Genomic DNA, 26,334 nt, shown 5'->3' with positions numbered 1-26,334 from the left:
GATGAGTTCTTGGAAGTAAAGCAGCCATGCAGCAGCTTCCTGTGCACAGAGATGAGAGGGACAGGCTGGAGTCAAGGGTGACCGCTAGGATTCAAGCTTCAGCAGCTGGAGAGATGGTGATGCCATTCATTGAGATATTAATCTGGATATTAACTGTTAGGATATGTATCTGAGCCAGATTCACAGGGGTGGGTGAGACAAGTAGTGTGTCAGGAGCGCTGATAAAGTCTAGTTTTAAAGGTCAAAAAGAGGATGATGAGCCAGGGAAGGAAACAGAAATAGCAGCCAGCGCAACAGAGGGCAGTATGGAGGAAGCCAAGGAAGGAGGATTTTGAGTAAGGTTTGAGAGGTGCTGAAAAGCCAGAAGTGTTAATTGAACTTGTTGACGTGGAGGTTATTGGTGACCTTGGCCAGAGCAGTTTCAGCGGAATGTGGAGTAGCATGTATATTTTCTGCATCTAGAATGGATTCTTAATTGTAAGAAACTGCTAGTATGTAAGTCTCGGAAATTTTAAAGGCAGCTAAAAATGTTAACATCACACATGTTGAGACAGAATTTTCAGTTTTCCTGTTTACTAAAATTTTTCTTTGAGTGGGCTGCAAAGCAGGTGTCATCATGTCAGATCGTGTCCATTGAAGGGAAGCTACTTTAAAGTCTGATCAGACAACGCTGCTAGTCAACACATGTGAAACAATTTGAATGAATGCAATGCCATTACAATTTATTTCAATCCTTTTCTGATAGTGTATAATAAAAACCCATGCTTTGACTTTTTGTTAAGTTGTCCAAGTTTTATATATATTTTGGTTATTAGATTCTTGTCAAGTATATGATTCTCCCAGTTGGTAGCTTGCCTTTTCACTTTTTTGGTAAAGTTTTTTGATGAACAAAAATTTTTAATTTTTATGAGGTCCCATTTCTTTTGTCTTTTGCTGTATATGCTTTTATTATTAGATCATCCACTGTTGAAAGCTGGGCCTAATAGCGTTACCCCTGCTTGTTCTAAGAATTTTATGATTTTAGTTTACACATTTGGGTACTTAATTTTGAATTTGTTTTTGTGTATGAGGTGAGGCATCGATCTTGTTTCATTTTTCTGCATGTGGAAATCCAATTTTCCCAGCACCATTTATTGAAGAGACTCTTTTTTTCCTCATCGAATGGACTTAGCACCCTTTTAAAAAATCAGTCTTACTTTAATCTGTTTCAGTAGTGTTTTATCGTTACCATTGTATAAGTCTTTCACGTCCCTGGTTAGATTTTTCATGTCCCTGCTTAGATTTCTTCCTAGGTATTTTGTTCTCTTAGATGCTATTGTAAATAGAATTCTTTTCCTAATTTCCTTTTCAGGTTTCTCATTCCTGGTGTCTAGAAACTCAAGAACTGATTTTTGTCTGTAGACTTTTTACCCTCCAGCTTTACCAAATTCCTCTATTCCAGAAGTTTTCTTGGGACTCTTCAGGATTTTCTATAGATAGTATATCATCTGTGAATAGAGATAATTTTACTTCTTTTCCAATCTGGATACCTTTTATTTCTTTTTCTTGTTTTATTGCTCTGGCTAGAGCTTCTAATAGAATATTGAATAGATGTGGTGAGAGTGGGGACCATGTCTTGTTCCCGTTTTCAAGGGGAAAGCTCTCAGTCTTCATTAAGTATAATGTTGGTTGTTGGCTTTTCATCTATGCCCTGAATCATATGGAGGAATTCCCCTTCTATTCCAATTTTCTGTAGGGTTTTCATCAAGAAAGGGTGTTGGATTTTCTCAAATGCTTTTTCTGTATCCATAGAGATGATCATGTGATTATTTATCTTCATTCTATTAATGTGGTATATCACATTGATTGTTTTTCCAATGTTGAACCACCTTTCATTCGTGGAAGAAATCCCACTTGGTCATGGTGTATGACTCTTTTAATATGCTGTTGGATTCTGTTGGCTTGTATTTTGTTGAGGATTTTTGCATCTGTATTCACAAGAGATGTTGGCATATAGTTTTCTTGTGGTGTCTGTGTTTGGTTTGGGCATCAGGATTATGTTTGCTTCATAGAATGAATTAGGCAGTATTCCTTCCCTATCTTTTGGAAGAGTTTAAACAATATTTGTGTCAATTCTTGTCTAAATGCTTGGTAGAATTTACCAGTGAGGCCATCTGGTCCAGGATTTTTTGTCGTTGTTGGGATGTTTTTGATCAGTGATTCAACCTCTTCACTTGTTATGGGTCTGTTGAGACATTCTGTTTCCGTTTCAGTAGTTTAGATATGGTGTGTGCTTCTAAGAATTTCTCCATTTCATATAGGTTATGCAGTTTGTTCCTATACAGTTGTTCCCAATATTCTGCCATAGTTTTCTTTATTTCTGTTGAGTCGTTTGATACATACCCTCTTTCATTTTTTATTTTGGTTATTTGGATCTTTTTTGTCATTCTTGCTAAAGGCTTGTCGATTTTATTCATCTTTTCAAAGAACCACCTTCTGGTTTTATTGATTCTGTCTATTGTTTTTCAGTTTTCTATTTTATTCCTGCTCTGATCTTTGTTATTTCCTTTCTTGTGGTAGATTTAGACTTAGGGTAAAAGTTATTTTAAAAATTAATTTGTGTCCTTGGCAAAGGCATAACTAGCTTGCATGACATAAATGTATATTTCATGTTAGGACTTAAACTGGATCAATTTCTCAAATAAGGTTAGCAGCATTTGTTAGGAGGGGTATGTTAAGTACGGTGGAATCAGCAGGACAAGAAGTACTTCAGATCTTTGGATGTATTATCCTGATCCTCTGTTTGGGGTGCTGGAATGTTGTGGGGTAGTTGCTAAGGGTGGGTACCTTCTGGCAGTATCATGGGGAATTCCAGAACCTCTCTTAGGGCCTTTACTTGTGCTTTTTCTACAATTCCATGTCATCGAGTTGTACATGTCAAAATTGTTGCACTGGCAAATGCTTTGCTATACACAGGCTCATTACTTAACCAACATGGTGAGGTTCCAAAGACCAGGTTGTCATGTGAAAATTATTGTTATGTAAAAATGGAGGAAGATTACATCAGATCACAAAACGGAGGATGACCACATCATTACATAACTGCCAAATGGCATCGTTACATAACTGCCAAATCACTGAGAATCGTGGCCCAGCCAAGTTGACAGGTAACTGTAACCATCATAGCCATCGTTACTCTTGCCTCATACCTCAGTATTCATTACTGCCAAACGTATGTCATTAATGTACAAAATAGTCAGATACTAGATTTTTTACTATTATAAAAGTAAAATGTCAGATGATGAGAAAATTGATAAATGAGGAGTGGGTGTATATATTTTTACCACAATAAAAATAATAATAATAATAAATTGCAACAAAATTATTTCTTGTATAATTATTTGTTGTCTCATCCAGAGACTGAAGGTTTAAGATGAATGAAGAATAGATCTTACAGCTGGTCTAAGGGCCTGTTTGCATGATTCTCAGCGATGTCTTTGTAGCTGATCTGTATTCTTTAATGCTGCTCTGATTTTTTTTTTTAATTGTACTTTAGATGAAGGTTTACAGAACAAACTAGCTTCTTGTTAAACAAGTAGTGCACATATTGTTTTATGACATTGGTTACCAACCCCATGACATGTCAACATTCTCCCTTCTCGACCTTGCGTTTCCTATTGCCAGCTTTCCTGTCCCCACCTGCCTTCTAGTCCTTGCCCCTCAGCTGTTGTGCCCCTTTAGTCTCATTTTGTTTTATGGGCCTGTCTAATCTTTTGCTAAAGGGTGAACCTCAGGAGTGACTTTATTACTGAGCTAAAACGGTGTCTGGGGGCTGTACTCTCAAGGTTTCTCCAGTCTGCCAGGCTAGTAAGTCTCGTCTTTTTTTGTGAGTTAGAATTTTGTTCTACATTTTTCACCAGCTCTATCCTGGACCCTCTATTGTGATCCCTGTGAGAGCAGTTGGTGGTGGTAGACGGGTACCATCTAGTTGTGCTGGACTCAGTCTGGTGGAGGCTGTGGTAGTTGTGGTCCATTAGTCCTTTGGACTAATCCTTCCCTTGTATCTGCTTATCTTCATTCCCCCTTGCTCCCGATGGGCTGAGACCAGTAGAGTGTATTAGATGGCTGCTCATAAGGTTTTAAGACCCCAGGTGCTACTTACCAAAGTAGAATATAGAAAATTTCTTTATAAATTATGTCAGTTGAGCTAGATGTTCCCTGAGACCATGGTCCCCACAGCCCTCAGCCCAGTAATTCGGTCCCTCAGGGAATTTGGATGTGTCTATGGAGCTTCCATGACCTTACTTTGTAGAAGCTGTGCTGGCTTCCCCAGTATTGTGTACTGTCTTACCCTTCACCAAAGTTACCACTTAACCTATTTTCTATTTAGTGTTTTTTCCGTCCCCACTCCTCCCCTCCTCACAACCATCAAAGAGTGTTTCTTTTGGGTGTAAACCTTTTCGTGAGTTTTTATAGTAATGGTCTCATATAATATTTGTCCTTTTGTGATTGACTTATTTCACTCAGCATAATGCCGTCCAGATTCATCCATGTTGTGAGATACTTAGCAGATTCATCATTGTTCTTTATCATTGTGTAGCACTCCATTGTGTGTATGTACCATATTTTATCTATTCATCTGTTGATAGGCATCTAGGTTGTTTCCATCTTTTTGCTATTGTGAACAATGCTGCAGTGAACATGGGTGTGCATATGTCTGTTTCTGTGACAGCTCTTATTTGTCTAGGATATATTCATAGGAATGGGATTGTTGGATCTTATGGTGTTTCTATTTCTAGCTTTTTGAGGACGCGCTGTATCATTTTCCAAAATGGGTGTACCATTTTGCATTCCCACCAGCAGTGCATAGGAGTTCCCATCTCCCCGCAGCCTCGCCAACATTTGTTATTTTTGGTTTTTTGTTTTTTTGATTTGTTCCAGTAGTGTTGGGGTGGTTTTGATTTGCATTTCTCTAATGGCTAGCGATCACAAGCATTCTATCATGTGTCTGTTAGCTCCTTGAGTGTCTTCTTTGGCGAAGTGTCTCTTCATTTCCTTTGCCCATTTTTTAGTTGGATTATTTGTCTTTTTGTTGTAGAGGTGTTAGATTTTCCTGTAGATTTTAGAGATCAGGTCTTTGTCGGATTTGTCATAGCCAAATTTTTTTTCCCAGTCTGTAGACTCTCTTTTTACTCGTGTGGTGAAGTCTCTTGATGTAATGCTGCTCTAAATTTACAGTTGATACTTTTTTGCATTCTGAGAAACCTTTGTCTACCTCAAGGTCACAAAGAAGTTCTGTGATTTCTGCTACAAGTTTTCTAGTTTTAGATTTTACATTTAGGTCTATGATCAGTTTTGAGCTAACTTTTGTGTGTGGTCTATCTAAGGGTTGATGCTTTTCCCCCTACCTCTTATGAATATCCAGTTGTCCCAATACTATTTATTGAAAAGACTTTTCTTTCCCATTGGATTGCCTTAGCATTTTTGTCAAAAATCAATTAAGCACTCATCAAGGACACACCCCAGGACTCTAAGGTCAGGGAGACTCAGGGATAAGAGAGGAGCTCAGAGACTTCCAAGCTCACTTTTCAAAGGGAATAGAGCAGGGGGTGGTCATATCCTTCTCAGGGCCAAATTGATATCAGCACAAAGTTATTAAAATCTCTTCCTTCTGGAAGTGAGTTACCAGGACAGATTGCCTAGAGCAGCGGACCACGCAAGAGTAGGGAAGAATTGTCAAAATCAGATTGAGGCCTGTTGCATGGGTGCTTTGTGCTTTAAAAGTAGAATAATTGTATGCTTGAAGAATCAACATTCCACTCTCAGAGGCTGAGAAGGCATCTGTGGAAATTTCCATTCCAGTTACAGTTGTCCTGCAGCCCCATACATGCCTTTCCCCAAGACTCCATAAGAGACCTTGGCACGTCTGAGGACAGATTCAGACAATGGGAGACCCTAAGGTGTCCAAAATGGTTGCCAGAAAAGACTGAAACTTGCTATTAAATGTTGAGTAGCTAAACCAAATGGAAGAAATGATAAAGTAAAAGAGCTGAATAGGCGATTTCAAAGGGTGGCTCCAGAAGACAAGTAAAATATCATGATGGCATGTGCAAAGACCTGAAATTAAAAAACCAAAAGGGAAGAACATGTTTTGCATTTCTCAAGCTGAAAGAACTGAAGAAAAAGTTCAAGCCTCAAGTTGCAATAGTGAAGGATTCTATGGGGAAAATATTAAATGATGCAGGAAGCATCTAAAGAAGATGGAAGGAATATACAGAGTCACCATACCAAAAAGAATTGGTTGACGTTCATCTGTTTCAGGAGGTAGCATATGATCAGGAACCAATGGTACTGAAGGAAAAGGTCCAAGCTGCACTGAAGGCATTGGTAGAAAACAAGGCTCCAGGAATTGATGGAGTGCCAATTGAGATGTTTCAAGAAATGGATGCAGTGCTGGAAATGTTCACTTGTGTATGCCAGGAAATTTGGAAGACAGCTACCTGGCCAACCAGTTGGAAGAGATCCATATTTATACCTATTCCAAAGAAAGGTGATACAACCGAATGCGGAGAACAGCAAACAATATCATTAATGTCACACGCAAGTAAAATTTGCTGAAGATCAGTCAAAAACAGCTGCAGCAGTACATCAATAGGGAAGTGCCAGAAATTCAAGCCAGATTCAGAAGAGGACATGGAACCGGGGATATCATTGCTGATGTTAGATGGATTCTGGCTGAAAGCAGAGAATACCAGAAAGATGTTTACCCGTGTTTTATTGACTATGCAAAGCATTCAACTGTGTGGATCATAACAAATTATAGCTAACATTGTGAAAAATGAGAATTCCAGAACACTTAATTATGCTCATGAGGCACTTGTACGTAGATCAAAAGGCAGTCATTCCAGCAGAACAAGGAGATACTCCGTGGTTTAAAGTCAAGAAGGGTGTGCATCGGGGTTGTATCCTTTCACCATACTTATTCAGTCTGTATGCTCAACACATAATCCAAGAAGTTGGACTATATGAAGAAGAATAAGGCATCAGGATGAGAGGAAGACTTATTATCTACCTGCATTGTGCAGATAACACAACCTCGCTAGCTGAAAGTGAAGAGAATGTGAAGCACTTACTGATGAAAATCAAAGACTACAGCCTTCAGTATGGTTTACATCTCAACATAAAGAAAACAAAAACCCCGACAACTGGACCAATAAGCAACGTCATGATAAATGGAGAAAAGATTGAAGTTGTCAAGGATTTCATTTTACTTGGATCCACAATCAACAGCGTGAAAGCAGCAGTTAAGAAATCAAAAGATGCATTGCATTGGGCAAATCTGCTGCAAAAGACCTCTTTAAAGTATTGAAAAGCAAAGATGTCACCTTGAAGACTAAGGTGTGCCTGACCCAAGCCATGTTGTTTTCAGTTGCCTCATATGCATGTGAAACCTGGGCAATGAAGACGCCTTTGAGTTACGGTGTTGGCAAAAAATATTGAATCTACCACGGACTGCCAAAAGAACGAACAAATCTGTCTTGGAAGAAGGGTAGTCAGAATGGTCCTTTTTGCAAGGATGAGGAGATTTCTCACATGCTTTGGACACCTTATCAGGAGGAATCAGTCCCCAGAGAAGGATATCATGCTTGGTAAAGTAGAAGTTCAGCGAAAAGAGGAAGATCCTCAAGGAGATGGACTGACACGGTGGCTGCAACAGTGGGCTTAAGCATAACAATTGTGAAGATGGCACAGGACGGGACAGTATATCATTCTGTTGTACACAGGGTTGCTGTGATTCTAAACTGAGTCAGTGGCGTCTAACAACAAACTGTCTTCCAGAGGATTGCCGCTACTGGAGGTGATGCCCCTTCCACTTGGGACAGGCTCCAGGCCTTCACTGTCTGAGGAGTCTACAGCAGGTTTTCCAGCAGCCCTACTGCCTGTAGCTCCATCTTTATTTTGGTCAGGTCCCTGGAAAGGACAAAGACTCTTTAGACCAGTTGGGAGATCAAGCCCATTACAATATAGACACATTGTAATCATTAGTGTTGCAGTAAATAACACTTATGGGGGGGGAGGGTGGAACCAGGTTACTAAATATGACTATTTCTAGCCTCTTAATTTAGTTCCGTTGATACAAGTGTTTGACCTTCCACCAATACCCCACTGTAGCTTGAAATTACTTTAAGTCTTGAAATCAGGTAGTATGAGTCCTCCAGTTTTGTTCTTCTATGGCTATTCTAGATTCTTTGTATTTCCATATAAATTTGAGAATTAGCTTGTTAATTTCTGCCAGAAAAGCCTGCTAGAATTTTGATTGGAATTGTATTGAACCTGTAGATCAATATGAGAATAATCACTAAGCTAACAATATTGAATTTTCCAATCCATGAGTATAGTATGTCAGTCTATTAGGTCATATTTAACGTTTCTCAACAATATTATGTAATTCTTTTCATAGAGGTCTTTGGCATCTTTTGTTAGAATTATTTCTAGGTATTTTATATATTTTACACCACTGTAAATAGAATTAATAATAATTTTATTTCCAGGTTCTTGGTGCTGGCATGTAGAAAATGATTTTTGTATTAATCTTTCGTCTTATGATACCGCTAAATTCAGTTATGAATTCTAGCAGTTGTTTTGTGAATTCCCTGGGATTTTCTACATAAGTAGCCATGGATCAGCCATTGTATTAGCCATCGCATCATCTGCAAATAGGACAGTTTTACTTTTTCCATTTCAATTTTTCTGCCTTTTATTTCTTTGTCTTGCATTATTTTAGTAGCTAGGACCTTCTGTGCAGTAATGAATAGAAGTGATGCAAATGGTCATTCTTGCTTTATTCCTGATCTCAGGAGGAAACAATTCAGCTTTTTATATTAAACGTGCTATTAACTGTAGATTTTTCATAGATGCCCTATTAGTTTGTTAAGGGTTTATTATTATTATTATCATGCATGGGTGTTGAATTTGTCAAATGCATTTCTGCATCTGTTGAAATGATCATATGGTTTTTCTCCTTTAAACTGTTATGTTAATATGTTGATTACATTGATTGATTTTTGAATGTTCAGCCAGCCTTGCATTCTTGGCATATATCTTGGTCACAATGTGTTGTATATTTTAAATATTATTGGGTTGAGTTTGCTAATATTTTGTAAAGAATTTTTACAGCAGGATTCAGAATACTACCACATCCGAAAACTTTCTTTATTATAGTGTCTTTGTCAAGTTTTGGTATTAGGGTTATGTTGGCCTCCTGCAAAAAGGTGGTTAATGATCCCTTCTCTCTTTTTTTTTCCCCCAATATTTGCATAATATCGGCATTATTTTTTCCTTGAGTGCTTGTTAGAACTTCCCAGTGAAACTGTCTGTGCTTTGTTTTGCGGCAGGTGTTTGTTTTTGTTTTTTAATTCAATGTCTTTTATAGCTATATGCAGTCAGATTTTCTGTTTCTTCTTGTGTCAATTTTGGTAAATTGTATTTTTCAAGAAATGTGTTTATTTCATCCATCAGCAGTTGATATCTAATGACTTCAAACACACACAAGAAAAACCAACAACCCCCCTGGAACGTTGAGAACTTTTTATAAAGCGACGGACTACAAGGACTGTTGGACAGATTGTTGCAGCTGAAGTCAGGTGGAAGCCAACTAGACATTTACTGGTTTTTGCCTGCTAGCTAGCTTTGTTAGATTTTAGACAAGTGACGTAATACTTTCATACCTATTTTTTATTTTCTGTAAAACACATTTTCTCAAACTTTTGAAAGAAAAATATTTTCATGGGCCTTCTTTATGCTTAATGCAGACTTAAATCATTTATTATAATGTTACTTAAATATGTACAAACATAAAACTTAACATTCATAGCCCTGATATTAGCTGTAAGCCAAAATAAACTTACCAATTCAAGTAAAACTGTAAAACCAAACGTAAATTCAAATTAACAACATTAATGTGGTGGGGAATGAGACGATGTCCTTCTCCTATTATAATGCAGGAGACAGTGTGGTACGATGTTAAGGGCATGGGCTCTGCAGTAAGATGAAGTTCAAATTTTTGGCTCTGCCACTTACTTTGTGCAAGTGACCTGTCGTTATTGTGTGCCATCAAGTCGATTCCAACTCATAATGACCTCATATGACAGAGTAGAGCTGACCCATAGAGTTTCCTAGGCTGAAATTTTTACGGGAGTAGGTCGCCAGGTTTTTTCTCCCATGGAGCTGCTGGTGGGTTCGAACTGCCAGCCTTTCAGTTAGCAGCCAAACTGTTAACCATTGCGCCACCAGGGCTTCTTGCAGGTTACTTAATCTATTTATTTGTAATGAGGATAATTTATTTATTAGGGTTATTGGAGTGAGGGAATGTATTTCAAGCCCTAGAACCAAACCAAACCCATTGCCGTCAAGTCGATTCTGACTTACAGCAACCTTATAGGACAGAGTAGAACTGCCCCCATAGGGTTTCCAAGGAGCGCCTGGTGGATTCGAACTGCTGACCTTTTGGTTAGCAGCCAAACTCTTCACCACTATGCCACCAGGTTTTCCTGCAAATTGTTCAATAAATACCAGCTGCAATAACAATTAATGTTATGTTATTCCACTGATTTATGGTCAAGCTATGTTTCTCATGGTCCATGGTGGGTTTAATGGTGTAAAGTCTGATCCTATATTTAATGTGTTTCTGATTTTGATTTTAATATAAATATTAATGCATAGAATATCCACTTGCCTAAAACCAAAATCAAACCCATTGCCATCAGGTCGATTCCGATTCACGGCGACCCTATAGGACAGAGTAGTAAGGACCCATATGTGTTTCTAAGGAGCGACTAATGGATTCAAACTGCTGACCTTTTGGTTAGCAGCTGAGCTCTTAACCACTGCACCACCAGGGCTCCCCACTTACCTAAGTTATCATGTAATGTGATATTAATAACTTTATAGCTTTGTATGCTAATTAAGGGTAATCAGATTGCATACTTAATCTAAACTTTGCCAGCCAGGACTCCTTGCATTTCAGTTTCTAATGAAGTGTCACTTGATAACTCTGTAAAGCTGTGTTTAATCCCATCGCTGTTATATCATATATGGGAAAATAACATCTGAAGTTAATTTCCAGTTCGTGGAGATGTAGTAAAAGCATTACGGTTCACCAGAGAGCTTATCATCAGACAGCTAAAGGAAATCAGTAAACTCTAAATACTACTTATTCTCAGGATTTTGAAAACACTTTGATTGTCTTATCATTGATTCCGTTTTGTATTAAACTTGGAATATATTGCAGTATATAGGTAGCTATTCCTTGTCAACTTGGATCAATTCATTTAATTGCCCTAAAAGATTAACTAATTATGCTGTCATATCTACCATTTAACATTGGTAACCTGGTTGAAATACATTAATAGTAATACTGGAAAAATATTTTCTTCTTATGGTACTCAAGAAAAGATTAAGAGCCTCTTCGTGAGATTGCCAATGAATTTCAGAATGTAATAAAAGCAATTTAGGATTACTAATGTTGATTCTCAACAGTTGGTGAATACTATAGAATTAAGTGGATAAGCTTGAATAAAATTTATAGTTCTATCCACTTGGTCTTTTATTTCTTCTAATTGTAGTAATTCCCCCCTCCTCCAGGCTGTGAGTCCTTTAGCAAAGGTACCATTTTATTATTGTATAGTAGCTTTTATCTGCGTAATGGGTTATTTTGAGTTCTATATGCTTATACAGTGTTATGGCTTGATTATGCCATACTTTTCTATATTTGAACTGCTGCAACATCTTCCTTTAAATACTGTGCTGCTGCTGTTGTTGTTAGGCACCATCAAGCTGATTCCTACTCACAGCAACCCCATGTACAACAGAACGAAACACTGTCTGGTCCTGTGCCATCCTCACTATTGTTACTACCACAGTAGGGTCTTCCTCTTTTTCACTGACCCTCTACTTTACCAAGCATGATGTCCTTCTCATGACTGGTCCATCCTGATAACTTGTCCAAAGTACGCGAGGTGAAATCTTAACCATCCTCCCTTCTAAGGAACATTCTGGCTGTACTTCTTCTAAGACAGATTTGTTTGTTCTTTTGGCAGTCCATGGTATATTCAGGATTCTTCGCCAGTACTGTAATGTATATGATTTTCCTTTATATGAACATATATCATTTATTTCAGTTACTCTTTTCATTAATTCAAGACTTAAAGTGGTATATTACCCCATCATCACAATGTACCGTTTTCATGATGTCAAATCCTGATGCTTTTCATTTGAAAATTTTCAGTGCAAAAGGGAACTTTTGTATTTATACCTGGTACAAAGAATGCAGCGTAAGCATAACTGCAGCTAAACAGGCTTCCTAACAAATTGGAAGTTGAACGCTGTCACAAAAGCAAAGGAGCACAGTACTTGGATATAAAGTGATTATTCTGATGATTCGTAATAATCTATTATCAAAATGAAATCATTTTGACATAGAATTGTAGACGTCCCAAGAATTTATTTGTAAAATCCAATATGAGAGAGAGATGCTGTAGTGTTTTTGGTCCCCCCAAAAATGTGTTTAGTTCTTTTTGGTGATTTTAATACACTATTTGTTCATAAAAGATGAAAAACTGTATTTAAGTAACCTAGGTGTGAGAGAGACACTCTGTAGTAGTTTTTTTTTGGGGGGGGTGTGTAAAAAAATGTGTATGGCAATGTTTGGTGGTCATATCACACTTTCTAATGGCAAAAGTTCAAAAAATAGGTTTAAGCCAAGTTTTGAGAAAAAGAACATATAGCTCTTCCTCTAGTAATGAAGTTTTTGGTGAAAAAGGGTGAGATTGGGAGTTCATGCTCTTGGGTAATACAGGTAATACTATGTGCACATTATATTATTAAGGGGTTGACTGAACCTCTGTCTTTGTGACTTTGGTTAAAATGTACCATGAAAAAGCTCATCTCCTTTTTTTTTTTTTTTTCTTGTAGCATAGCTGTTTCTTTTTTTCTTTTTTTGCTTATGCAGGAATTATTAGAACAATAAAGGAATCTAACAAAAAATTTCTCCAAATTCCACAACCATCAGACATCAGCTGTTTTTACTTTTCCTGTATTCCCTTCTAGTCCTTGCCCATATGCAGTGATATTAACTAGATGCAGTTTTGAAAGGCATTTCTTATTGATGCCAAATGATCGTAGTTGGAGGAAATTGAAGTAATTGAAATATGGGAGTGTCTTAGGTAATAATGGCTTTTACTTTGATTATTTTCCTGTAGGAAAGACGCTGCTAATCCTGTAACATGGAGGATTGCCTTCATACCTCATCTGAGAATCTGTCCAAATTGGTCAGCTGGGCCCACAGCCATGGGACCATTTGCAGCCTCATTCCAAACCTGAAACACTTGCTTTCTGAAGGTTCCCATGGGAACCTGACAGCAATGTGGGGCTGTAGTGCAGGCCACGCTTATCATTGGCCACTGACAGCTACTTGCAGAGCTGGGTCCCAGGAGAGGGTCTGTTTCCAGGATAACAGAAGTTTTAACTCTGATAGTCCCAGTATAATCGGAGTGCCCTCTGAGACACAGACCAGCCCTGTTGAAAGGTACCCTGGGAGACCCGTGAAAGCAAAGCTAGACTGTAACCGGACCAGAGACTCTTGTGACTTCTCTTACTGCAGTGAGCCCTCTGAACTGGATGAAGCCGTTGAGGAATATGAGGATGAAAACACCCTGTTTGACATGGTTTGTGAGTCTTCTGTTACAGATGAAGATAGTGACTTTGAACCCCAAACTCAGAGGCCTCAAAGTATTGCTCGAAAAAGACCTGGTGTAATCCCATCTTCTTTCCATTCAAGCTCTCAGACTCAAATGATTGATGAATGCAGCAATGATGTCATCATCAAGAAAATCAAACAAGAGATTCCTGAAGATTATTACATTGTGGCAAATGCAGAGCTGACGGGAGGGGTGGATGGCCCAGCCCTATCATTGACGCAGATGGCAAAACCCAAATCTCAGACTCACGCTGGTCCCTCCTGTGTAGGGCCTGCTAAGCTGATTCCCCACGTAACGTCTGCCATCAGCACGGAGATAGACCCACATGGCGTGTCTGCTTCCCCCTCTGTGATCTCCAGACCAATTGTCCAGAAGACTGCCAGGGTATCTCTGGCTTCACCAAACAGAGGAACTCCTGGTGCCCATGGCACCAACCAGCAGGTGGCAATGCAGATGCCTGTGAGCACATCCCATCCTAACAAACAGATCAGTATCCCTTTGTCTGCCCTGCAGCTGCCTGGGCAGGATGAGCAAGTTGCTTCTGAAGAGTTCCTGCCCCATCTGCCCAGCCAGGTTTCCTCCTGTGAGGTAGCCCTTTCTCCCTCTGTTAACGCAGAGCCAGAAGTGAGCTCCAGCCAGCAGCAGCCCCCAGCCGCTGCCACCATCACCACTGAGGCCACAGCACAGTGCATACCAGGTATGGCACGTGAGGTAACAGTGAGTCTCTCTTCTACATATACACCGTTCTGCGCCGCCAGTACTTTTAAAGCCCTTGGCTCAGCTTGCTAGAATTTAGGCTTTGATCATTCTCAGAAAGATAGTAATAATTAAATGTTTTATATGTAAGTGAGACTATAGTAGAAGTTCATCTGAGTTAAGGTCCACTATTCAGTTGATGTACTTTAGGGCTAAGAGGACAGCTGTAGGATTGTGCTGTTGATGTTGCATACGAGATTTAAGGTTGGTATCTGACCTTAAGCTGAATTTTTGTATAATAAAGTTATATCTGAAAGTTTTTTTTTTTTTTTTTAATGCTTTCCTATCAGTAACAAGGTATTTGGTTGCTGTTTGAAGCCATAATAATGTTAGGTTAGGAATATAATGATGATAGACCTAATGTTTTTCATTTATTTTTTTCTGAACCAACTTGGCATTTCTATTCATTTTCGTAGGTGTGGCAATTTGAAACAAGTTTTAAAAAAGCAACAAACATATCTAAAAGAAGTACTTGATCTTATTCTCAAAATTTAAAAGACTCAGGTAGCTTGTATTTCTGCAATGTGTGAGCCTAACTGGAATGGATTGAGTAGAGAGGAAAACAGTCCTATGAGTTCTTTTATTCTACCATTCTGTAATTCTAACACTTTGTAGTTATTTAATCTGGGTTGTTACATAAAGGAGGCTTAAGTCTCATGCTTTTGAGTACATGATTCAAATTTAATAGGCCAGAAGTAGAAACATGAGCAAGGATGAACAGACACGAGGAGTATATACAAAGCAGAAAGCTGGCACATTTTGGTTTCTTTTAGTCCCTCAGGAGAGTCAAGTATTTTGGGACAAGCACCCTGGAAGCTTGAGGTACCCGTGCCTTTACCCTTTAACTTCCTAGAATTAAATTGCTTTGCAAACTTGCTTTCCCAGTTTTAGTATCAGGCTTAAGATCCTTAAGATACCTGAAGAAAACCTTCCATTTATGATTTTATTAAAACACAGTCATGGTTGTATTGATAAAGTATAAATTGATAATATTCATATCCTTATTCAAAATTATGCTTTTCAGTTTATTCATTTTTCTTTTTTTTAATAATAGCTTGATAAACTATAATTTACATATCATAAAATTCACTCTTTTAAAGTGTACAGTTCAGTTATTTTTAGTGTATTCAGAGTTGTGGATCCATCACCACAATCTAATTTGAGAATTTTCCTTACCCCAGGAAGAAATCTTGTACCCTTTTGCAGTCACTCCTGATTCTCCCTCCCACCCATCCTCTGGCAACCACTAACATACCTTGTTTCCGTAGATTTGTCCCTTCTGCACGTTTCATTTGATGGAATCATGCAATACATGGCCTTTTGTGACTGGCTTCTTGCATTTAGCATGTTTTCAACAATAATCAATGTTATAGCTATATCAGTATTTTATTCCTTTTTATTTTATTGTACGGATATACTATATTTTGATTTTTTTATTTCATTGAATATACCATATTTCGTCCTTTCATCAGTTGATGAACATTTTGGTGGTTTCCATTTTTAGGCTATTATAAATAATGCTGCTATGAACTTTCGTGTACAACAAGTTTTTGGGTGGACATATTTTTTTTTTTTTAATTTTTATTATTGTAAAATACATATAACAGAGCATTTGCCAAATTTCACTTTTTTCATGTGTATAATTTAGTGACATCAATTACATTAATCCTGTTGTACAAATATAACTAATACCTGTTATTTATGTGGCAAAAAAAACTTTTTTCTTGTGCTTTAGATGAAGGTGTACAGAGCAAGTTAGTTCTTCATTAAACAATACACATATGTTTTGGGACATTGATTGTCAGCCCCACAACATTGCAGCACTCTTCCCTTCTCAACCTTGGGTTCTCCATTTCCTTTCGTCCAGCTTCCCTATCCCCTTCTGCCTTCTCGTCCTCCTTGCTCCTGGGCTGGTGCGCCCATTGTCTCCTATACATGGTTGAGCTATATGTATCATTGTTTGTTTTATCTGTCTAATCTTTGGCTAAAGGGTGAACCTCAGGAGTGATTTCAGTACTGAGTTAAAAAGGTGTCTGGGGGCCATGCTCTTGGGGTTCTCCAGACTCTGTTAGATCAGTAAGTCTGGTCTTTTTTTGTGAGTTTGAATTTTGTCCTAAATTTTTCTCCAGCGCTGTCCAGGACCTTCTGTTGTGACCAGTGTCAGAGCAGTTGGTGGTGGTAGCAGGGAACCATCTAGTTGTGCCGGACTCAGTTGGACATATATTTTTATTTTGCTCAGAGAACGACCCAGAAGTAGAATTGCGGAATCAAATGGTAACTCTGTGTTCACCTTTTATAGGAACTGCTAACCTGCTTTCCAAAGTGGTTGCACTGTTTTACAGTTATCTGCAATGTTTGAGGGTTGCAGTTTCTCCACATTCTTGACAACACTTATTTTCCTTTTTCCAAAATAGCAGTCTGAGTGGATGTAAAGTGGTATCTCGTTGTGGTTTTGATTTGCATTTCCCTAATGACTAATGTTGAAAGTCTTTTCTTGTGCTTGTTGGCCATTTGTGTATCTTCTTTTAAAAAAAGGACTATTCAAACTTTTGCCTGTTTTTAATTGAGTTTTTTGTCTATTCATTGGTTAATTGTAAGAGTTCTTTAGATATTCTGGATACAAGTCCCTCATTAGATATATGAAATGCAAATACTCTCTCCAATTCCATAGGTTGTCTGTGTTTCTTTCTTTCTGCCTCCTCCGCTCCCTCCCTCCCTTTCTCTCTTCCTTCTTTTCAAGTTTTACTTAAATCATTGAGTAACAACATGACCTTTGGCTAACTTTCATGGGCCTAGGCTTAATGTCATCTTTATTAGACTGGCTTCGAAAGTCTTTGTGCTGGGAAATTTGACTGTTGATACTTACATATAGGATATAAGTAGTACCTCTTTGATTCTAATAGTTGTGAGTCTCATACTCTGGTTTCTCTTCAGATCGCATAAATCTTTTGCCTTTTAAACAGTTGTGAATTTGGTGTTTGTGTGTACGTGTGTCTGTCTCTCTTTTTTTCCTTTCTTTGTAAAATAGGGAACTTAGCCTGACAGAGTTTTCTACGTTATCATTTAATTTATATTTGAGGGTAGAATTCTATTTTGGAAAGTGGTCCAGTATACCCAGACAGCTTAGTAAGACTGTTGTTTGTGTTGCACGCTCTTCCACTAACTTACCCACGCAAAACAAAGATTTCTTTGCATCTGCCTTGTGGATAGTAAATGAGACATTGAGGTTCTTCACTAAACCACGTATGAATACCTTACTGTATAATTATTTTGGAAAAGGAATTCATCCTATTTGGAAAAGAAATTGCTTTAATCTCTTTATTATTGTATAGATTATATTCTGTTAGGTGTTTTTCTTCTCTCATTGAAATTGCGTTTCTTACAATAGTTACAAAATTCAGGTACAGCCAAGCATAGTACATATCATATATAATCATTAACTATGATTTGACTTTACTCTCACAAGAAGGATTGGTTTGGGTTGGAATTGACCTTCAAGAAAAATGGTAAAAAGAACCGGCAATGGGAATGTCCTGGAATTTCCTAAGGAATGATCCTGATTTTTTTTTTTTAATAATTTTTATTGTGCTTTAAGTGAAAGTTTACAAATCAAGTCAGTCTCTGACATAAAAACTTATATACACCTTGCTACATACTCCCAATTACTCTCGCCCTAACGAGACAGCGCGCTCTCTCCCTCCGCTCTCTTTTCGTGTCCATTTCACCAGCTTCTAACCCCCTCTACCCTCTCATCTACCCTCCAGCAGGAGATGCCAACAGAGGCTCAAGTGTCCACCTGATCCAAGAAGCTCACTCCTCACCAGCATCCCTCTCCAACCCGTTGTCCAGTCTAAGGAGTTGGCTTCGGGAATGGTTCCTGTCCTGGGCCAACAGAAGGGTCTGGGGGCCATGACCATCGGGGTCCTTCTAGTCTCAGTCAGACCATGAAGTCTGGTCTTTTTATGAGAATTTGGGGTCTGCATCCCACTGCTCTCCTGCTCCCTCAGGGGTTCTCTGTTGTGTTCCCTGTCAGAGCATCAGTTGTAGCCGGGCACCATCTAGTTCTTCTGATCCTGATGTTTTGATCCAGTTTTCTGAGGAAGGATATTATATTGCTGAAATATCATTAGCTTTAAAGAAGCACTGTTTGGACTGGAGACATCAATGGGACAAATAAAGATCTAACTGACATTTTTTCTTTTGTGAGAGGTATATAAAGTTAACTTATGATTTGCCTTTGTTCCATAGAGTCTGAGTTCTGTGCTCTACAGTTTTATTTATTTGCTTGAATATTCTTTTACAGTAGATAACCTTCATTCGAAACATAGATTTTAGAAACAGAATCCAGCATGTCCAAATGTATGTGGATGACTGTGCAGATGGACTATATGCAGTTAATTTAATGTACACTCGGGACTAAGCAAAGAAGGTTCTGGAAAGAACTAGCTGAAAGCTAAATTAGGTACTTTAAAAATGGATGCTGGGTAAGCCTGAGTCTTTATCAAGTCATAGTAGACGTACTGCATATCTCTGAATAATATTTCTAAAATAAATAAGTTGACAAATGACTATGGAGTCAGCCAGAAACAAAGAGAAATCATTCCATTTTGTTTAGTTTTACTGATGCATTTAAATTCTGTTTCCCTACAAAAATCATTTTTATTTCTGTCCAGAACTGAACTCACAAAGTCATGAAACGTTAATCAGGATGTGATAAAATCATTAATTTTCAAGTCAACTTTGTCATGCTGCTCAATCCAAATCTTAGCAAACAATAATGAGAAAAGAGAACATGCATTATTGGAAGAATTGTTGACTACCTACTAATAACTTGGTTTCCATCAACTTTAGAGGTTTTGATGTAAATTTTAGGGCATTTGTCATGGTGAAAATTAAATTATGAGTTGGGGTTTTGTTTTTTTGTATGTGTGTATTTCTTAAATATACACAGCTGCCTTTAAATGATTTTTGTCCAAGGACCCCTTTTAGTAATCAGCTCTTTTCCTAGAAGTTTTATGATGGCAGGCAGTCCATTTTTGTTTATCATGTTTGTTACATATATATAATGTAATATATAATGTAAATTTGAAAGCACAATCTTTATCCTTTTCTAATAGATTCATATGTGTTCTTTATGTATTAGAAATATTAACTCAGTCTGTCATGTATATTGGAAATATATTGTCCCAGTTTACCATTAGCTTTTAATTTTAGTGATGACATTTTTTGAGATACAGGTTTTCTTAGTTTTTTTGAAGATTACCCTTTCAACCTGTCTATCAGTCATCTTTTCTGCCTTTGATGTTTTTCTTAGGAAGTCCTTTTCTTACCTTGAAATCAGATAAACATTTACATATATTTTCCTCTAGTTCTCTTTTCTTTTCTCTTTTCTCTCTCCATCTCTCTCTCTTTTTCCTTTTCTACATTCAACTCTAAAATTAGAATATATCTTGGGGTGGAATCTCACTTTATTATTTTTCCAGGTAGTCAACTGTTCCAGCATCCTTTATTGAATAATTCTCACTCCCCACGAAATTGATTCATATATTACATTTTTATTTATAATTGGGTCTATTTCTAAATTTTTCTTTCTATTTTTATTGATCTCTTTATCTGTTCTTTTCTAATCTTTACTGTGTAATTATATTTTATACAAAACAAAATGCATTCAGAGGAAAGAGGGATATAGTGTAAAGCATTAATAGAATAATTTTTGGCAAATTATTGATGTAAAATTGAGTTAGGTGAGCTTTTGAAAGTTAAGGTATAGATTACTTCCTCTTATTTGGTCTGTGTTGATATAAACAATGGATTTCTCTTATCAGAAACAGAAAACCTGACTTAAAAGAGAGAATTTAATTTTTTATAGTCCAAGGACATGTTTTCAGACAAGCCTTCATCCAGGGCTCAAACAACATCTAATTTCTTTCTCTCCGTTTCTTGCCTTGGCTTCCTCATGTTAGCTCCATTTGCAGACACTGGATCCCTTCACGGTCCCAAGATGGTTGCTAGGCTTGATGTCCAGCAGTAGACAGAGCCCGTGATGCAGCACTCCCAGCCACAGCCTGGAGATTTTCTCTGACTGATCGTGCTTACACATTCATCCTTGAACCAGTCATAGGCATCCGGCCCCGCTCAGGAAATGGTATTGGAATCTCTGTTACACAAACCACATTACTGAGTGTGGGGGCGGTATGCGGGACAAGGGCAGGTCTTCCAAGGTCATTCTGTGTACTGTTCTTGTGAGAGAATGTAGTCTGGGCAGCAAACCAGAGACACCTACTGTGACTTATGTGTTCTTGTTTTTGCTCTTTTTATTGAACATTTAGTTTCTTTTTTCTATGAGCAGATAGGAATGGTTGTTATGTATTCCGTTCAAAGACAGGGTGTAATAGAACAGTGTTCTAATATAAGGGATAAATGTTATTTATGTTTGATTGACAAATGCATCCAGTTTGTAGAGGCATGTATTAATTTTATATTTTTATTATTTTATATATTTCCTTGTTTCACAAGAATTGCATGCCTCTTCTTATGAGAAGGAACAAGAATAAAATTTGATTTCTTAACTATACCCTTTCCTGTCCCTCCTGTAGGAAGATCTGAGATATAAATTCTGAAAGATAAGCAAGGCAAAGTGAAAATTCAGGTTTGGTTTATGCTATCATCTTCCTTCTTGTCCTAAAGGGATGCTCACCTGAGGAGCAATGTAGCAGGCAGTCCTGGACATTGAGATGATAGAGCCTGGCCACTCAGAGTTTAGCATCAGACATGCCTGGGTTGGTTCCCAGTCCTACCTCCTGTTGGCCTTGAGGTCTTGGCTAAATCATTTCACTTCTCTGAGTCTCATTTTCCTCATTAGTAAAGTAATAATAAGGATGCCTATCTCACAGTGTTGTTGTGAGGATAAAATGTGAAAATACATGTAAAGCATTTATCATATGATTAACATTCATTAAATTGCAGTTTCCACCATTACTATTGTTCTTATTTTCATCACCATCATCATCATTATTAGATTATGCTCAATATGCTAATAAAGTAGATTCTGATTTAATACAGTAATACCTACTTATTTACTAAAAATGTGGTCCATGGACAAGCATCATCAGCATTTCCTGGGAGCTCATTAGAAATGCAGAATCTCAGGCCTCACCTAAGACCCTCAGAATCAGAATCTCCATTTTGGCAAGATCTTCAGTGACTTGTATGCACATTACAACTTGAGAAGCACTGATTTAGGGAACACAGGATCCACTTTATAGGGAACAGTGTCATTCCGTCTGGCCACCTAATACATTTGAACGCGGCCTGTGTTACAGAATTCCCGATTGGAGAGTCCAGAAACTTGCTTTTCAAGTTTATATTTCACTGAGGGCAGAGTCTTGTGACCTAGGCTTTTTCGGTCAAATGCTCCCACATCATACTCTGAATCAGAAGCACCTAGAAGAATCCATTTTGGCAAATACATCCAGTTTCTAAAGGCAAAGGAGCAGCATTTAGGTTGTTCCAAGGTCAGAGGCCCAAGCTGGAGTTTTAGTGATCAGAGTACCTCCACTAGAGAAAATGCGTAGTGTCCTCAGGGCATTATTTGTGGATCTGACGCCTCCAAGCCTGATATATGTACAGGAGTGTTCACTGCAACTTCGTGATAGCAAGGAAAAAATTGGTTAACAACCTAAATGTCCATCAGTAGAGAAATTTATAAGTAGTGATATATTTTTCAATGGAATATGTACCTCAGCTAGATCTGCATTTATTAATATAGATAAATCTTAAAAACAAAGTTACAAAAAATATATAGCGTGCCACACCTTAAAAAAACATTACTATAGATTGCTTTATGTTATATGCAGATACACATATAATTATGAAACACGGACTAGAAGGAGATCCAGCCAGATACATGATAGTGATTACTTTTGGGGAGGGGGGATGGGAATGGGTACACAGGAAGCTTGAACTGTACCTGTAACATTTTCTTTTAAAAAAACATGAAACACTAAGATAAAATGTTAGTATTTAGTAACTCTTAGTGGCAGGACAATGACTGTGTGTTATTAAGAAGCAACATAGCACGGTACTTAAGGGTAGAAGGAACTCCAAACTCACAACTGTCTGGGTTTGAATCCCAGCTCTGCCACTCATTTTCTGGGTAACTGTGGCAAGTTAGTTAAACCTCTTTTTGGCTTAGCTTTCTCATCTGTAAAATGAGGGTACTAATGTATTTATTCTATAGTTTTTTTTTTAATGTATTTATTCTATAGTGTTCATGTAAGTGTGAAATTAATCCATATAATCCATACATTGTAACCATATGTTAGCTAGTATTATCCTGTATGCTTCTCTGTATGTTATTAAATGTGATTACTTAAAAAAAGTAGATATTAAAGCATAAATAAAATTAATAGTGGAATATTTATGAGATGAGGGCATTACGATATTATAAGGAGCCCTGGTGGCATAGTAGTTAAAGCAGTCAACTGCTCACCGAGGGGTTGGCAGTTCAAAATCACCAGCAGCTCCATCGGAGAAAGATGTGGCAGCCTGCTTTGTAGAGATTTACAACCTTGGAAACCCTATCAGGTCACTATGAGTCGGAATCAGCTCAACAACAGCGGGTTTTTTGGGTTATTGTTATTACTGAATATTCAGATGTTATTACTTTGTACAAAAACAAATTTTACTGCCATTGCCTTCCAGTGTACGTGTTTATAGACAAATAATTTGAGAATTATTCTCAAATTTTAACACCGGCTTTCTACCCTGTGATTATGATGGGGTGATCATGGGAAATTTTTCAGTAATCTTCTGAAATATATTAAAAATAACACACACACACACACATGTCCTCTGTTATCTACACAGCTGTTTTGTTTTCAGGATCAACATTGCCCAAGTGCCACCAAGGAAGAGGTGTCCTTTATTTTACTGATGGGAAATGAGGCACAGTGGAACTAGGTACTTTGCTTGGAGTTACAGTGGGAAGAAATCTGGCATGCTTGTTAGCACCAAGAGTGTAGTCACGGGATCGCTGCTTGTCTTGGTGTAGGAATGGCCTAAGTTGCTGACTGCTGCTGCTGCTTCTTTCTTTTGCAGGTCATGCCTATCAGTCATCCAAAGTTTAGGCTGCTAGAGTATACTCTAGGGAGATTATTTTTTCTGAGAATCATTTTTAAAAGGACTCAGGGTGTAATAGAATCATCATCCATACCAGGGAAAGAGAGACATGTGTTTTAGTCTTTTTCCTACCAAGCATTTGGAGAAGTCACATGCACTTCAGTTTATCAAACATTTGTTTAGGATCAACCATATGACTGGCACTGTGCTTAGCCTGGTGAAAATACAAAGATGAATGTCAGACTTCCTGCCCTCAGGATATTATTTAGAGAAGGAAGCAGACACACCAACAACTCCAAGTGTGTAGAAAGACGTGTAAAATACAGTTGAACAAATACAGGGAGCGTTTGACTCAGCTTCAGGGTACACAGAGAAAGCTGTTACGAGGTGACGGTTGAGCTGGCAGAGAAGGTGAAGGGTATTTCAGGTAAAGGGAACAACATGAGCAAAGTCCTTAGGACATGAACTTAGGTAGAATATTTGGGGAAACGATGAGGTTGAGTGTAGCTTGAGAGTAGATTTTAAGGGGGCCAGGAAGTTGTCACCAGAGAGACAGGCTGTGATGTCTCAAATGTCATGTGTGTTGGGCAAAGGGACAGAGCACATTATCTTACACTATGACACTAATAGCATTGAGGAAGGTTGCCTGGAAGTAGAGGCTGGGACATAAGAACTGTTACGGAGAGTACTGCAGTAAACCCGTTGGAACATGGCAGCAAATGCTTGAGGAAGCAACAGTAAATGTGTTGGATAGGAGGAAATGGAGGTAGATGTTTCAGAAGTTAGAATATACAGGACTTGATGTCCTTGGGATATTTGGCCTCTTGGGACCTGTGTTGTCACCCTGTCCAAAGGCATGGTACTGTTTCAGGTAACACCAAAAGGTCTTCAGGACACACAGATCTACAATGAAGTTGTAACAGCATTTGAGTTCTGTAGCATGCTGTGACCATTCATTCTTATCCATTTATTCAGCGTATATCCGTTGGGAAACTACAAAGTGCCTACCTCAGGATGGGCCCCAGTGGATATGGCAATACCATGGTTCCTGTTCTTACGATGCCCAACTCCAGTGGAAATGAGATATCCCAACCCTTCCCCTCTCAAAATATCCCCAAATAAAAAAACAAAAAGAAAACTGTTTAAAATATTTCCTGAACCAAGCTGCTGTTAATCAAACTGTGAATAACTTTGTGAGACTAAATTGGTTGCCTCTAGATAACACACTTATTAATATTGTTTTTAGGATGATATATGGCTAAAGGTCATTAAATAAACAATTAGGTCATAGTGATGATAAATTAAGGTGAGTCTTAGCTGGAAATGAAAAGTGCAGAGGCCGTGGGCAACCCGTTCCAACATCGTAATTTATTTGAAACACCTTCTACTCAGCTAAAAATAACATGAGCATGGTTACATTAAAATTGTAATATTGCTTATTTTTGTAGAGAACTAGCGATCTGTCTTTAAGAATTAAAATAATTATATACTAGTTTTTTGAAAGGCAGAAGTAGTAAATCAAGTTAATTGCTCTCTGTTGTACAAATGCATAGTTTGAGAAACTATCAGTTTTAACAGCTTGGTCACTAATGCTTGCACATCCCTTTTCAGTAAAATTTGTCTTAATATTTCACAAGAAAACCTTCCTAATTAACTTTTTAACATTATTTAAAATAAAATCACTTGCATGCTATGCCAATAAAATGAGATCTCACTATAATTTAGGTGGAGCCCTGGTGGCGCAATGGGTTAAGCACTCAGCTGCTAACCAAAAGTTCCGCCGTTTGAACCCACCAGCCACTCCACCAGCGAAAGAAGTGGCAGTCTGCTTCCAAAAAGATTTACAGCCTTGGAAACCCTATGGGAAAGTTCTCCATCCTACAGGGTCACTAGGAGTCAGAGTCAACTCGATGGCAGTGCTTTGGTATTGGTTTATTATGTGGGTATATTTAAAGTTTACCTACATATGATTGAGAGATTTCCAGATATGCAGAATTGTACCCAATGCAGCAAACTAGCAAATAACTAAACCTGAAAATGTAGTTTTCCTTTCGCTGGATTTGGATTGACTAAGACTTCTGTTAGGAAGTTCAGAACTGAAAAGGTACTGGCCTTGATTTTCCAGGCTTGGTCTCCATTTCTTGTGGGTTGAAGAGATGAGATAATGTACAACCCCAGGGCAGACAAGTCAACATCAGGCCACTGAAGCTTTTTTCTTAATTTCACAAGGTTGTCAATATTTTTCTTCTCTTCTGTGACCATAGCTAAATCTGTCTGCATTATCCATAGGTTGACTCTAACATTCAAAACCAGTAACACTTTTATGTTATTTTGACAGTATAAATATTGTTCATAGCTTTGGTATTCTAGGTTAACGTTTCTTTCCACCCTGATGAGTTTTACTACCTCTAGGACCTTCAAGGGAGCATGGGTCTAAGTGTTGTGTGAATGACTGACTTAATCCACGTAAAAGGCTTAGAATAATACCTGGCACAGAAGTCTTCAATAGCATGTCTCATTATTGTTACCACATTTCATTGCATTTGGGACACCATTAATTGTAAGATGTACCATTTATTTTATGTTCCACAAGAAAGAAAAGCATGCTATCAATTGATGGGCATTGGGTTGTTTGTATTTTTTGGCTATTATGAATAATGCTGTTGTGAACATTCGTATACACATTTTTATGTGGACATATGTCTTTAAGTCTTTCAAGTAT

The 26,334-nt window shown here is 37.9% G+C and overlaps 1 protein-coding gene across 2 annotated transcripts in view; it reads left to right on the top strand.

Annotated features, from left to right (window-relative positions):
- The window catches only part of KIAA1958 (KIAA1958 ortholog), a 153,559-nt gene that overhangs the window by 54,847 nt on the left and 72,378 nt on the right, over nucleotides 1-26,334 (top strand). For both annotated transcript variants that reach the window (XM_064291603.1, XM_064291604.1), the window contains exon 2: nucleotides 13,239-14,433. In XM_064291603.1, coding sequence (XP_064147673.1) covers nucleotides 13,263-14,433 — 1,171 coding nt within the window. In that variant the 5' untranslated portion in view covers nucleotides 13,239-13,262. The remainder of the gene's footprint in view (nucleotides 1-13,238; nucleotides 14,434-26,334) is intronic.

The sequence above is a fragment of the Loxodonta africana genome, chromosome 9 (assembly GCF_030014295.1).
Source record: "Loxodonta africana isolate mLoxAfr1 chromosome 9, mLoxAfr1.hap2, whole genome shotgun sequence".
NCBI classification, from domain to species: Eukaryota; Metazoa; Chordata; class Mammalia; order Proboscidea; family Elephantidae; genus Loxodonta; species Loxodonta africana.
The sequence above is the reverse complement of the archived record's forward strand: the minus strand, read 5'-3'. Positions and strand labels throughout refer to the sequence as shown.